The sequence below is a fragment of the Urocitellus parryii genome, chromosome 6, assembly GCF_045843805.1.
Source record: "Urocitellus parryii isolate mUroPar1 chromosome 6, mUroPar1.hap1, whole genome shotgun sequence".
NCBI classification, from domain to species: domain Eukaryota; kingdom Metazoa; phylum Chordata; class Mammalia; order Rodentia; family Sciuridae; genus Urocitellus; species Urocitellus parryii.
Genome location: NC_135536.1, coordinates 176,566,522 through 176,582,211, shown reverse-complemented (window position 1 = coordinate 176,582,211; position 15,690 = coordinate 176,566,522). Strand labels below are relative to the sequence as shown.

Sequence of the window (15,690 nt, the reverse complement as noted above, 5' to 3'; positions counted from 1 at the left end):
GAATAGCTGGGATAATAGACATGCACCATTGTAGATGGATGAGAATCAAATTTCTCAACAGACTATTTTCCTTTCTTCAAAGAAAAGATCTGTGATATTTTATTACTTGAGAGATTATAAAATAAGCAGCAAAGATCATACAGCAAAGAAAATATTAACATATTTTGGTGTACTTATCATTACTATTGTACCATTACTCTAAAGGGAAATATATAAAATTTAAACCATTTGTTTCCATAAAGGAAATGTCTCTATACTAAAAATAATGTATCTGTGAAGTCAGAAAAATATATTTAGTATAATCCTATAAGAAATCAAATTTATTCAGTTTCCCAGCGCATTAATTAATTTGTTAGGTAAACTTTACCTCTAAATGTTAAAAAAGGATTCAACTCCATTATGAATTCTACACAAAAACTTAAAGGTCAAGTTCTTTGAGATTCAAATCTTTAAATATTGTGCTAAGTTAAATGCAGTACTAAATTCAGAATTTTTAAAAGATTCCTTTCAAACTACTTAGGTTTATTTTTACTATTCTTTTGTTTATGAATTTTAAGTTGTTCTCACTTTTTTGTTTATTCTTGACATTAACAAACAGAAGGGGGATGAAACTCAGGAAATTACAGAAGTAAAGAATAGATCACATAAATAGAATAGTCCAGAGATGGTCTTAAAATAATACCTAGTAAGAGCAAAAACTGGTCTGCCCTTCTATTTGTACCTTCTTTTATAAGTGCTTTAAATGATAAGCAGGAAAGGTTTAAAAACTGAATCCTTTTATCAGTCATAATAATCAACAAATCAATAGGTTTCTTACTCCATAAATGAATCTCTGGTTAAACTGCTGCATTGCTCCTTGAAGTTGACTACGTTGTAGCTGCCACTGTTCGTAGTTCCGGACAGATTCCAATGTTGGCCTCTGCCATGTTGTTGTTCTTGTGAAATGGTCAACATAATAAATGCGTCCCATATTGTCAACTCGCCGTTCCCAGCTAAATCAGAACAAAAACAAATTTCAGCAAATACTTGTAAAACAGATACAAGATTTTACCTTGAGAAAATATTGATTTTCCTGAATTCTTTCATTTATTTTAAAGTAGTCTATAAATAAACATAAAAGGAATGCGTCTAAAGGTTTATTTCTTAAAAATTCTTAAAATTTATTAGTATTTTCTTTATATATTGTGTAGATGGACACATACATTTCTTTTATTTATTCATTTATTTTTATATGGTGCTAAGGATGGAACCCAGTGGCTCACACATGCTAGGCAAGCGCTCTGCCAGTGAGCTACAACCCAGCAAAATGCAAGGTATATTGAGGCTGGGATTGTGGCTCAGGGGTAGCACACTTGCCTAGCATGTGTGAGGCACTGGATTCCATTCGCAGCACCACAAATAAATAAATAAATAAATAAAGGTCTTTCAGCAATTAAAAAAAAAATATATATATATATTAAAAAAACGCAAGGCATATTCAGTGAGTAAGTCTCAAAGAGTCATTAAAAAAAGTTCATTTTTTTGCCAGAGAAATTTTACTGTTGTAATCACAAAAGAGACATGATTACATAGAGCTTTTCAAAGGTATCAAAAAGCACTTAGACACAGAATACAACTGCTTTTTTTTTTTTTACTTATATTTAATCAAGTTAATATTGATAGAGTAACTTGATTTCTACCTCCATGGTTGTTTAGGTTTGTCTTTCAATATTCTAATATTATAAATAATAAGATAATAAATACCCTTGATACAGCAAATTTTTTTCTTCTTTTGAATTATTTCTTTCTCTATGATAAATTTCCTAGGGAAAATTACTAAGGTTGCAGAGCTTCCTATAAGAAATTTACACTATACTAGCAGTGTTAGGAGGTAAAATTTCTCACACTTGACATTATCTGCTAATTTAATAAGCAAAATAGTACCTTTGAGGTGTGCATTTCTTTAAAACTACTAGCAAGGTTAAATATTTTTTCATGTTTGGTATAGATTTTTCTCTGGATTAAAATATATTTTCTCTGGATTACAATATATTTTCTTTCAGTTAAGTGCTTAACATTGTGTGTTACTGTATCCTTAACATTCTCAACTATTTTACAATTATTTAATTACTACCTGTTAAACTTTTATATGATAAGGACTGTATCTTAATATATAAGAGTTACAATTTTATTCTATATAAATAATTACTCTTGAAGAAACTAATCCTAAAGCTTTGTGGCTCTGAGCCAGGTAAACAGTTCAGACAGGAAAATTTGAAGAAAAATAACTATGAAATCTTTAGGTGGAAAATGGGTGAAAATAAAAATAATTCTCCGAATCAACTCTCTAGTTTTCTTCTTTCTAGTTAGCACCTACCACAAAACAAAGAGGACAGAGAAAGAACTGACAGGAAGAGGAAATATAGGAATGAAGGGAAGATGGAGTACAGGTATAATCCATACTTCTGAATAAACACACTTACCCAGGAGGTAGAGGCTCAGGTCTATCCCACGTTGTTCTTTTCTCAACATGATCTACATAATAAACTCGCCCATGCTGGTTCACTCTTTGCTCCCAACTTAAACACAAAATTAAAAAGATTGGTAGGTAGGGCACTTGTGTGAGTAAGTTTGGCTTTTCAATGCTGTCACTGTCTTTTGCCCTTAAATGACCATTTTATAGAACTGAGGAAAATAAGCATGTTAGTTGTTAAGGAAATATGATAGAAATAAAATAAAGTCAAAAACATTTTCTGAGGGTGGCATATAATAGGTGAGATTTATTCTACATACGTGTCTGCTCTAGGAGAGGACTTGTTTTTCTCTGTTTTTTGTTTGGGAGTGGGTGGGTACCAGGGATTGAACTCAAGGGCTCGCAACCATTGAGCCACAACCCCAGCCCTAATTTTGCATTTTATTTAGAGACAGGGTCTTACTAAGTTGCTTAGTGCCTCATTTTTGCTGAGGCTGGCTTTGAACTCATGATTTTCCTGCCTCAGCCTCCCAAATCGCTGGGATTACAGGCATGCGCCACTGCACCCTGCTAGACTTGTCTTTCTCAAGAAGCTGGAGGTTGGACTATTTAGACCAAAGTCACTCTCAATCTGATCAGGTTATACTCAGGACCTGAGTGGAAAAGAATGCTATGATTAATGTTATGAAATCTTTCATGTTTGGTATAGACTCCAATTAATGAAAAAAAAAATCATCTACTTTTCCTTGAATAAAAGTGGCAAATTTCTAATGTGGTGAGCCTTTTTAAATTCCAGACTCCACCAAAATCTGTAACAATTGCTTGAAGACAGTTACTGAAAAAATGTAGTATTATTTTCTTTATTAATGAGACATGCAAGATCCTAAAGAAAATAAATGTTAACCAAAAAAAGTTACTTACCCAGGTGGTAGGGGAGCTTGAGTTACAGGATTCAATGGCCTAGGACCTGAGCCTCCAGATATAGTAAGAGGAATTATTAATCCAGATGTTGCTCCTTCAGATGTATTTGTATTTGTATTTGTATTTGTTGGTGGCAGAGAACCTGTACTAGATCCATCACTTTCAGAAGTGGTAGATGGTGAACCATTGACAGATGCTACAGAAGATTTAGGAAAAATAGGAAAAGAATACTCTCTTAATCTAAGAATCAGGATAAAATTTTAGTTTAAAAAATAAAAAGGTATTTGACAAAATATTAAGATGCAGGTACACAGGTGAAAATTACTTGAAGAAAATAATGAGAACTAGACGATGTTGCCTCTTAAAAGCCTTGTTTATAACTTCTTTTTTTAAAAAAATTTTTATAGTTGTAGATGGACAGAATGCTTTTATTTTATTGTTTATTTTTATGTGGTGCTGAGGATCAAACCCAGTGCCTCATGCATGCTAGGCAAGCACTCTGCCATTGAGCTACAGCCCCAGCCCCTTGTTTATAACTTCTTAACTCCCATCAACCCTGTCTCATTATTAATTACAAGACATAGATTCTGACTTCATAAAATCAAAAGAAATAAAAATCATATATCTACTTATTTACTTGGCAGAGTGCTCTACCACTGAACTACATCCCGAGCCTTCTCTTTTTATTTGTATTTTGAGACAGTGTCTTTCTAAGTTGCTGAACATGAACTTGTGAACCTTCTGCTTCAGGCTTCTGAGCAGCTGGAATTATAGGCATGTCACCAATGCACATAATAGGCAAGTGCTCCACCAATTAAATAGAATCATCTAGAAAAGCATTAATATTTCTTGGTATTATAAGTTTGTTTACTAATTTTCTAGATCCTTAACTGTCTTTTCTATAATACCATTACAGATTATCGATTACTTTTTTTATGCTAGCTGTAAAATTAATGATCTGACTGATAAACAATAGTATTCTTACAAAATTTTTTTCTGGGGTTGGGAGTACTAGGGATTGAACCCAGGGGTGCTTTACCACTGATTTATATCCATAGTCCTTTGCACTTTTTATTTTAAGAGAGGGTGTCACTAAGTTGTTTAGGGTCTTGCTAAATTGCTTAGGCTTTGAACTTGAAATCCTCCTTCAGCCTCCCAAGTGGCTGGGATTATAGGCATGTGCCATTGCATCTGGTTTACTAATGTTTAAAAAAAAAAAAAAACAACACACATTTATTTTTTAGTTGTAGGTTGACACAATACCTTTATTTTACTTTTTTTTAAAAAAATGTGGTGCTAAGGATCAAATCCAGTGCCTCACGCATGCTAGGCAAGTGTTCTACCTCTGAGCACAACCCCAGCCCTACAAATATTTTTGAGCACTTACTACATTTTCAAGAAATATTTGTTGACAAAGCAATTTCTGGAAAAAATTATCAATATTATAACAAAAAGGCATATCGTTTTAAAGACCTGGATTATATTGTTAATACAACTACCTATGAAGAAAGGGATGACATAATTGAACACAAACTCATTTAATGAAATGATTTGTGGATAACCAATTTACTTTTCTAACAATATTTGGTTTATTATTTTGCATTCCCTACCCACGCTGTAGCAGAGGGAAATAATTAAAGATGATATTAAAGACTGGAGCTGATTAATCAGAAAGATGGATATTATATCTATAGATGTTTATATATGTTCATTTGTTGTATTTTCACCTTAAAATCTGATTATCATTTACCTTTGTTGGGTTTCTTGCCATTTATGAATTGTCCCATTTAAGGATAGAAGGGTATAAGCAACCAGATTCTTGACTGTAAAACATGTTTATAGACAGACATGTTGGCACAAACCTATAATCCCATCTACTCAAAGGAGGTTTAGGCATGAGAATTATACGTGTGAGGCCACCCTGGGCAACTTAGCAAGACCTTCTCCTAAAATAAAATATAAAAAGGGCTGGGGATATAGCCCAGTGATTAAGTGCCCTTGATTCAAGCCCCAATACCAGGGGATTTACAAAAAAAAAAAAAAAAGACATACTTAGTCACAGTTACAAAAGTTCAACCACTGTCCACACTTTATACCGTGCACATATGATTTTCATTCTCTACACAGCCTTAGTAACATCACTCCTGGAAGAAAAACTTAAGGAAAAGGTACTTCTTGATTACATATAGAAAGATCACACTTGGCCAAAATCATAAATGTAAAAATGTAGCCAAGTAACTAACCTAAAAGATCTTCAAAATTTACCTGAGGATCAACTCCCAATTAGAACATACTTTACCAAAAAAAGTATTTAGATCTAGAATACACACCTGGTCTACGTGGGGTGGGTGGAGGTGGTCGTGAAGGTCTTGGAGGTCTAGAAGGTTTAAAACCACCATTTGAGAGTGATGGAGAATTGTTCCCATTGACCCTTCTATTTTCACCAGACCCTCCATCCTCAGGGTCATCTGAACCACTTGTGTTCACTCTGGGTGGGGAGGGTAAAGAAGGAAAGGAGGAGAAGCAATTTAAAAATCAGCTTGGAATCTACTTGGTCTTGCAATAATCTAAGGCACTAACCTGAGTTTTTTCAAACAGCCTGTTTCCCTAGCTTATTAATCTAAAATCACATTCTTTTCTGCAGCTTTTGAGTGTTAATACTCCATCTTTAAAATTTTTTTTCCTTTAACTTCTGTTGTTTGTAATCTTGTATTTCTACTTCTAAACATCTCTTCTTTAATTTGTCTTCTTCCTCCCACTCACTAAATATACACTGCTATGATTCTGTTCTTTCCCTCCTTTTTCTTCTCCAGATTTTCCCCTAGGATCTCAAATTACATGATTTCCACAATTATCTATGAGAATGATTTCCAAATCAGAATTTCTAGTTTTTTTCTCACTCCCATTCCATTATCAAATTATCAACTAAACACAAACTAGAATAACTCTCCAATCCAAAAGGAAGAGAACTGCCTCCTATCCTCCCAGGTAATTTTAATTTTCTTTATCCTATGACTCTTGACACAGGTACTTGGGAAGCTGAAGCAGGAGGATCTCAAATTCAAGGGCAGCCTAGGAAATCTAGCAAGGCCCTGTCTCAAAATAATTTTAAAAAGGGATAGGAATGTAGCTCAGCAGTAGGCTCTATGTAAGGTCCTGGTTTCAACTCTTAGTATTGGGAAAAAAAAGTTTTCTTGTGATCTACAGATATATTTATGTAATTTTTATTTTAGTTTTTTATTTTGGCACCAGGGATTGAACCCAGAGGCGTTCAACCACTGAGCCATATCCCCAGCCTTTTTTATGTTTTACTTTGAGATAGGGTCTCGCTGAGTTAGTTAGGGCCTCACTGAGTTGCGGAGGCTGGTTTTGACCTTGCAACTCTCCTGCCTCAGCCTCCCAAGCAGTTGGGATTACACCATGCCTGGCTATTTATGTAATTTTAAAAACCTTTTCTATTGCTTTTTCTGGTAAGGAGTTACTATTCCTAAATATTCTACCTCTTGGCTGGGGATGTGGCTCAGTGGTAGAGTGCCTGCCTATCATGTGTGCCAGGCTCTGGGTTTGATCCTCAGCACAGCAAAAAGAAAAAAAAAATACATCCATTTCTACTGATATTAGTATAAGACACAATTCTTGTCAGAAATGAATCTATAAAAAGGTAGATTTCTATTTAGTAACTACTTTATAAACTTTGGTTTTCCTAACCTTGATAAATTGTCTTTTTAAAAATATTTCATTATGAAAATTTCTATATATCACAAAAGTAGAAAGACTAATGCAACAAACTTCCATGTACCCATCAATCCAGCTTCAACATTTTGTTCTATTGCTTCACCTATCTTCCTTTGCAGCATGTGACACAAAAGCATCACCTTATTCTAGATAATTTCCCCTTATGATCTGTGATGATACTTACCTGGTTCTCCCATTCTGACTACTCTCTGTTTCATCTTCTTCTCGCCCACTGCGTAACCAATTTGGGAAAAACAAAGATTCCAAAGGAATTTTATAATCACTGCACACTGTATTTAAGATATGTTGCTTACAGCTTTAAGAGTAGGGTCATTTCCTTTCCTAATTTTATCTCCCATTATCAGTTTCCAGAATAACTAATGAACAAAGTTTGTTAAATCAATTAACATGATCCAAGGTTTTCAACACGTCGTACACCCAAACCTACAGACAAACAGACACAAAAAAGTACTGAACCTAGGCTAATAGCAAACAGATGGTACAAGTCTCTGCCCCTTCTAATGATGGCCCACAAGATACCACACAGCTAGTGGTGACTTTCATACATTTGCAGAATTCCTACTCCAGCTTTCCTGGGGAAAAAAAAAAAGCCTAGTAGCTGACTGATAACCCTGGGATTAGGAACTTCTGCCTTTTGAAGGTATCAATCTATTCACTTTCTTCAAACTAAAGGAAATAAACAATTTGTTTATCTCTGGCCTCCCCTAGACAGCTGCAATCAGATAAACTATGAGTCTTCAATATTTCACAAATATTTCCTTTCTTCCCTTGAATCTTGAACTCTTTTCGACATCATTCTTATATCAGTATGAACCTGAAGTTTTAATGAATCTACATTAATTTTCCCTCTATCCTTCCTTCTGCATTCTGTGGTAAGCAATCAGATAACTCTTACCTTGTTTCATCCTTGGATCTGGAGCCATCATCATTCTGTGAAGTACCTTTAACATCAATAAAATTTAAATAGAAAGTAAATTTCAAGACAGTAGATTTTGATGTTCTTTTTCTAAATATGCCATGTGAGCAAAGCCTTTTATTACATCATTTTAGTACAGAACTAACTCCATGAGTTTTTTGCTTTTGTTTTTGGCGAGTGCCTTGTGCATACTAGGCAAGCACTGTACTACTGAGCTATATCCCTAGCCCCAACACCAGTTTTGAAGGAAAATATAATAGGTGTTCATATGATTGAAAGACGTTTTACCAAAATTTTATACAGATGTTCATCATTATGTGTAACAGATGTTAACAGTGAAGGTATATTTCTCATGAACTATGTCTGCCTTTTTTGAAATATATATTTGACTCCAATTCAAACCTAGTATTTAGCCATCTCTTGTATCTCAAATACCTCAAGAAAAGCACACTGATCACAGTAGGATGATTCATAAACAAGATTCTGAAAATAGAAAACCAGTACAACTTCTATCTCATGCAGGGCCCTGGAGAAGAACTTCAAAAATAGGAAAGGCATAGATAAATTTCAAAGTAGCCAAAATGAATGCCATGATGTCCATGTTTTGTTCCCATTTTATGTGTGGAAAATATACCCAGAATTCTGTCAGGGCTCATGTACTTCAAGTGCCAGAGGTAGGCTCAATGATAGCAGAATGCAGACAGTGAAGAAGGAGAAAAAAACTATAAAATGTAGAAACAAGAAATCAGGTTCAACAATTTGGGTCCAACTGGTGAAGAACAATACTCCCTATATGAAATCATGTAAAATTACTACATTACACTAGAGTATATTAATGGATTAATTAATTAAAAGATGCTGAGTCACAACCACATTATACCATTTTGAGCGAGGTTGGCAAGTATCGAATTCAGCCTAGAAATATAAATTTTAGGGCTGGGGGTGTACATTACTAGGAAGGAAGGTATTGTGTCCGTCTACAACTAAAAAAAAAAAAAATTTTAAAGAAATATTTTTATATTATCCCCAGTATTCCCTAAAATGGCTAATAAATGGGACAACAGTAAGAAATCAGTCAACCAGTATTTTGCTCCTCTCAAAATCAAGATAATCACCTAGAATAACCTAAATAAATGTACAAATAACTGCTACTTCAAAACTTCCTCATTTATTACAGTGAAGCATAGTTAACTACAGGTTCTAATGCCAAATTGTATGAATTTGTATCCTAGATTCACCATGTACTAACTCTGTGACATTAAAAAAAAGTATATTTGGCTTTTCTTTGCCTTTTTTTTTTTTCATGTATAACATGGGGATAGGGCTGGGGATGTGGCTCAATGGGAAAACACTTGCCTAGCATGCACAAGGCTCTGGGTTCAATCCCCAGCACTGCAAATAATAATAATAATAATAATAATAATAATAATAATAATAATAATAAAATGGGGATAATGATGACACCTACATTATAGTGTAGACATGAGCATTAAACATATATATATATTTAGAATAGTATTAGCACATAAGCAATAACTTATCAAAATTTGTATCTCATTAGCCAAGTCTTAAAAAATTTAATAAAAATGGCCCTTGTTATTTCACTTCAATATGGGGGTAAACCATAACTATTGCTCTTTTCTTTTTAAAGTTAAAAAATTTTCTTATTTGTTCTTTTTATATATACACAAGGGTAGAGTGCATTTTGACATATTATACATTCATGGAGTATAACTTATTCTAATTAGGATCCCATTCTTGCAATTGAACATGATGTGAAGTTTTAATGTACAGTTCTTTAAAAATATTCCTAATTGGGCTGGGGATGTGGCTCAAGCGGTAGCGCGCTTTCCTGGCATGCGTGCAGCCCGGGTTCAATCCTCAGTACCACATACAAAGATGTTGTGTCCACCAAAAACTAAAAAATAAATATTAACATTCTCTCTCTCTCTCTTAAAAAAAGAAATTAAAAAATTAAAATATATATATATATATTCCCAATTCATGAAATTTCCTCAAGAAAAACGCATCAGATTTCTAAATGCAATCGCTTTGCCCACAAGAAACTCTGGAAGATCTATAAAAATTCTTCTACTCTGTAAGCAAAGTCAAAAGGGCCCTACCACCACAAAATAACTGGCTCCTAGATAAAGCAGTTTAACACATTGTCCTTATTTCCTGGATGCCTAGCAATCTCAAAAACAAATAAACAAAAAAACTAAACTGATATATCAGATGCAGCAAGCAAATGTAAAAAAACAGGGTTACTGTGGGGGCAATTATCAGTTCTGAAATGGATTAGAAAGCCTTGGGCAGCAGCAAGGTGGGGGCACTGCACCACAGATTGTCACAAGAGGCTGGAGACCCGGGAAAGGAGCTAGTGTTTCCAAATCTGTGGGACATCCTGGCACCTAGCAGAAACCAAACAATTTTCTTGGTGCAAACAATTCCCAATTTAGGATCTTAAGATTTCAAGAGACTAGGAGAAAATATAAATTTGCAATCAAAGAATAGCAAACAGGCTGGGCCCAGTGGTGCACGCCTGTAATCCCAGGGGCTCAGGAGGCTGAGGTAGGAGGATCACAAGTTCAAAGCCAACCTCAGCAAAAGTGAGGCACTAAGCAACTCAGTGAGACCCTGTATCTAAATAAATACAAAACAGGGCTGGGAATGTGGCTCAGTGGTCGAGTGCCCCTGAGTTCAATACCCAGTACAAAAAAAAAAAAAAAAAAAAGAACAGCAAACAAATGAGCACATGAGGGAGAGACATAAAATTATTTATACTCCCAAAGATTTCAGATGCTAGAATTATCAAATGGAGAATTTGGAGGAAAACTGTGTATCAAAAGTCAGGCACTGGGTTTGATACCCAGCAGCACATTAAAAAAACTAAATAAACAAAATAAAGATATTGTGTCTATCTACAAATACACTTTTAAATAAATAAATAAAAATTAATGAGCAAGAAATGAGGAACAATTAAAAACAAACATCTGTAATTCTACTCCTAGATCTACACCCAAGAGAAATGAAAACATATGCCCATACAGAAACTTGTACCAAAATGTTAATAGCAGCAGTATATACAAATCATCATAGCCAAAGGGAAAAAAGCTAGATGTCCATCAATGGATGAATAAACAAATATGCACAACGGAATATTAAATATATATACATATACATAAAAAGAAAATACTAATCATGATACAACTCAGAACTTAAAATTCTCATACTAAGAATCCATTCATGAAAAGTCAATTATAGTTCCTTACTACAACAGGCAAATCCATAGAGACTTCTAGAAAGCAAGTTAGTACCAGAGGTTAGAGGAAGAAGTGAATTAATTCTTTTTCTGAGATTCTAGTTTTGAAACATTGTAGTATTGTAGTATTGTGAATACTCTACCACTGAACTGTATACTTTACAATGGTTAACTGTATGACAAAGAATCAAAATTAAAAAGGAACGGAACATACACAATTAGAACCATATTCTAAAACCTATTCCTAAATACACCTGAAGTTAGGCTGGGGCTGGGGCTCAGCGGTAGAGCACTCATCTCGCATGTGTGAGGCCCTGGGTTGGATCATCAGCACCACATAAAGATGCATAAAATAAAGGTATTATGTCCACCTACAACTAAAAATATATATATATTTAAAATAAATAAATAAATAAATGCACCTGAAGCATACATGGCAAAGAATAAAGATCTTTACAAGAATATGTTCCTATTCCATAATCATGAATTTTAAAATAAAATGGATTTTTCTTTCTCTTTAGGAAAAAAAAAAGATAAATAAGAAGTTCATATGTGAGCTCTTACAGATACAAATAACTGCCCACAATCTGTTAATTTAGATATCAGGGCTACAAAAATAAGCAAATTAGTAAAAAACCTCTTCCTATAGACTCATAAAAACAGATTAATTCTATACTTAAATGGAGGAAAGCACTAGGACAAATTATATGGGTACTTTCCAAAATAGAGAAACAAGAAAAAATATCAATGGAAAGATAATAGAGATTCTTAGTGGGATATGAAACATTTTTCAGGGTTAGGGAACAGGGGAACACATAAAGCTCTCTAGTTTTTAAAGACAGCTTAAAGTAGGAAGGGAAAAAATGCTGAGTAAGTTTTGTTTTACTTGTAAAACTGCCATTTTAAGAAGTTTATCTGATACCAAAAAGAAAGAACTAAAAATTTGTTTTTAAGTACCAAAAGAGAGAATATCATCACATTGGAAAAAAAATCCAAGCAGTGCCTGTTCATGCCTATAATCCCAGCTACTCAGGACATTGAGGCAGGAGGATTACAAATTTGAGGCTATTTGAGGCCATCCTTGGAAATTTAGCAAGACCCATCTTCCGCCCACAAAAAAGGCCTGGGAATATAGATCAGCAGTAGAGCTCTTAGCTAGCATGTTCAAGGTCCTGGGTTCAAGTCAGAGATGGGTTGAGAAAGGGGAAGAGAAAGAGAGAGAGAAAGAAAGGGAAGGAGGGAAGGAAGAAGAAAGGAAAGAGAGAGGGAGAAATGCAGGCAGAAAGAAAGAATGAGGGCTGGGGATGTGGCTCAAGTGGTAGCGCAATTGCCTGGCATGCGTGCGGCCCAGGTTCGATTCTCAGCACCACATACAAACAAAGATGTTATGTCTGCTGAAAACTAAAAAATAAATATTAAAAATTTTTTTCTCTCTCTCTTTAGAAAAAAAAAAAGAATGAAAGATTTAACCCAATCTTCACATTATAACTGAATATACAGCAAGTTATTATTTGGTGACATTTAATACCAAAATTCAGGCAATGATTTACGTTTATAAATATTTAAAAATACACTGAAGGTCTGGGGATGTAGATCAGTAGTATAATATTTATCTGGCATACTCAAGGCCCAGGATTTGATCTCCAACAATAACATACAATAATAATAAGTAAAAAATGGGGAATATTAAATCTGCCAGAATAGATCCCTCTCTCCCTTCCTTCCATACTGGAGATTTAACCCAAGGGCACTCTACCACTATGCTACACCCCAGACCTTTTTATTTTAAGACAAGGTTTTACTAAATTGTCCATTCTGGCTTCAAATGGTTGTCATACAGTTAACCATTGTAAAAAATCCTCCCACTTCAGCCTCCAACCTCTCATGTGCCACTGAGCCAGGCTAAGGAGAACCACCCTATGTGTTCTTTCTTAAAATAATTGTAAATAAGCATGGTCAAGAAAAAAACCCTAAGAATCTATAACATTAGAAAAATTATCAGAATACAAAAGCAAATCACCTCACCTCAGTTCTTATAAAATCAAACAATGCCCCATGCCAAAGATTTAATTTTTTAAAAAATATATTTTAGTTGTAGATGGACACAATACCTTTATTTATTATATTTATGTGGTGCTGAGGATCAAACCCAGTGCCTCACATGTGCTAAGCAAGTGCTCTACTACTGAGCCAATACCCTAGCCACCCCCAAATTTAATTTTAGTACTAGACTCTAATTTTCACTTTGGCCTGTAGTTAAAAGTTACAGAAATGGAGGTAATCAAAGGATATAGTCAGTTCTCACCATATATGCTTGTGGCCCTTACTGGATGTTTTTTCTTATAACAACTCACGTTTGATTTTAACAACTAGATTTAAAGTCCCTAGGGTACCAGGTGCAGTGGTTCACAAATCTGTAATTCCAGCTACTCATGAGATTGAGAGAGAAAGACCACAAATTTGAGGCCAGCCTGAACAACTTAGCAAGACCCCGTTTCAAAATAAAATTGTAAACGTCTAGGGATGTAGTTTGATGGTGAGAGTGCATGCTAGCTTGCATGAAGCCCTTGGTTCAATCCCAAATACCACAAAATAAAAGTTCTCAGGATTTTAAGTAAGAAACAAAAGGTGTACTTAAAAAGGCAGTAGCTGGGTACAGTGACACATACCTGCAATCCCAGAAACTTGGGAGCGTGAGGCAGAAGGATCACAATTTCAAGGCCAGTCTGGACAACTTAGCAAGACCCTCAGTAATCTAATGAGATTCTGTCTCAAAATTAAAAACAAAAGAAAACTGGGGATATAGCTCAGTGGTAAAATGCCCCTAGGTTTAATTCTCAGTAGAAAGGAAGGGGGAGGGAGAAAAGGAGGAAAGAAGACAAAGCAGTATCAATAAATGTGTTTCAGTCTTGACTCTATATTAGTTTGTAGGGGAGTGGAAATACTATTTAAACTCTCAGAGGCTCACTTCCCTTATCTGTAAAATGTAGGCAATGCTTTACAAAGTTGAGATGGTTAATAAGAATATGTCAGCACAGTGTCCCTAACTATGGTAATCACTCAACAAATGGCAGCTATGATATCTGGCATCTCCAGTTCTAAAATCTACTGTGACTTCCCAATTAAAACCTCTCTTTACTTCAAAGAACAAGTTAAATTCTCACTGTCAATTGCTTTCCTATTTGAAAGGAAAAATGATAATACAGAAATGTCTATGTATGTAGAAAAAAATGGAAAAACTGCAAAATACATATGCAGTTAAGATTCTACTGTGAAATATGAAGACCAACAAGCTTTACTTTTGCCTGCTTACTATACTTCATAAAAATATGAATACTGATAAGCTTTACTTTTGCATTAATAAGTGTTTCAACTATTATGGGGAAAACTTATTAGGAAGCAATAAATACCAAGGTTTAGGGCAGTTTAACTATGAAATTTAACTTGTATTTTATCTTCCAAACTTTCAACTTACATAAAGAAAAATATTTCCTGTGAACACTAGTCAATTAAAGTGTCAATTCTGAAGTAGTATAACCATTAGAAATTTCCATACGGCTTCATTAACGTTAAAGAACCCAGTCTGGGGGGAGCTGGAGTTGTGGCTCAGCAGTAGAGCACCAGCCTACCAACATGAGAGGCCCTGGGTTCAATCCTCAGCACCACATAAAAATAAATAAATAAAATAAAGGTATTGGGTCAGATTACAACTAAACAATAAATATTAAACAAACAGACAGACAGACAAAAAAAAAAAAAAAAACAGTCTGGAAGATACCTCAGGACTATCTTGAAAGTCCTGCTACGAAAAAAACTTGTGAGAGGGGACATAGGACATCCTCCACCGCAAGAATAAAAGCATCTGATAACCAAAATATGTTTTATAATCTAGTTCTACGTAAACAAAGATATCTAAGACAGATTAATCAAAGAAACCATTAATCTGCTCTCAGCCTTAGAGCCTCTCAAATTTATATTTCAAGTGAAAATAAACTTGGCAAATTACTGTCAAAAGTATCTGTTAGGAACCTACTAGCATTTGCTATCAAAATGCTCAGGTGCCACCAGAAACTTCTTACATTGCTTATATTTATTCCCTTATAACACAAACCAGAAAATCATAAATTATAAGATTTACCAACTTACATATAATAAATCAGTTTTGTGATTATAGTAATATGCAACTTACAGAAATAGAAAAGGAATGGCAAATGGATTGTACTGGCTGTCTGGAAGAACGCTAAGAAGAACCTGGAGTCATTTTTTAAACTCAACCAGACAATGCTACAGAAAATAAACAATGTTTGCTACTAGGAATGGAGGGAATGAATATGTCATCAACCATACTATATTAACTACCCTCATTGGCATACAGAATAAATA

At 34.5% G+C, this 15,690-nt stretch overlaps 1 protein-coding gene across 3 annotated transcripts in view; it reads right to left on the bottom strand.

Moving 5' to 3' along the window:
- The window catches only part of Itch (itchy E3 ubiquitin protein ligase), a 126,505-nt gene that overhangs the window by 46,928 nt on the left and 63,887 nt on the right, over positions 1-15,690 (bottom strand). For 2 of the 3 annotated variants that reach the window (XM_077799402.1, XM_077799403.1), the window contains 6 exons: positions 8,025-8,070; positions 7,293-7,340; positions 5,704-5,861; positions 3,374-3,569; positions 2,463-2,558; positions 818-992 (listed from right to left, as the gene is read on the bottom strand). In XM_077799402.1, coding sequence (XP_077655528.1) covers positions 818-992; positions 2,463-2,558; positions 3,374-3,569; positions 5,704-5,861; positions 7,293-7,340; positions 8,025-8,070 — 719 coding nt within the window. The remainder of the gene's footprint in view (positions 1-817; positions 993-2,462; positions 2,559-3,373; positions 3,570-5,703; positions 5,862-7,292; positions 7,341-8,024; positions 8,071-15,690) is intronic. The other variant, XM_077799404.1, reaches the window with a different exon arrangement.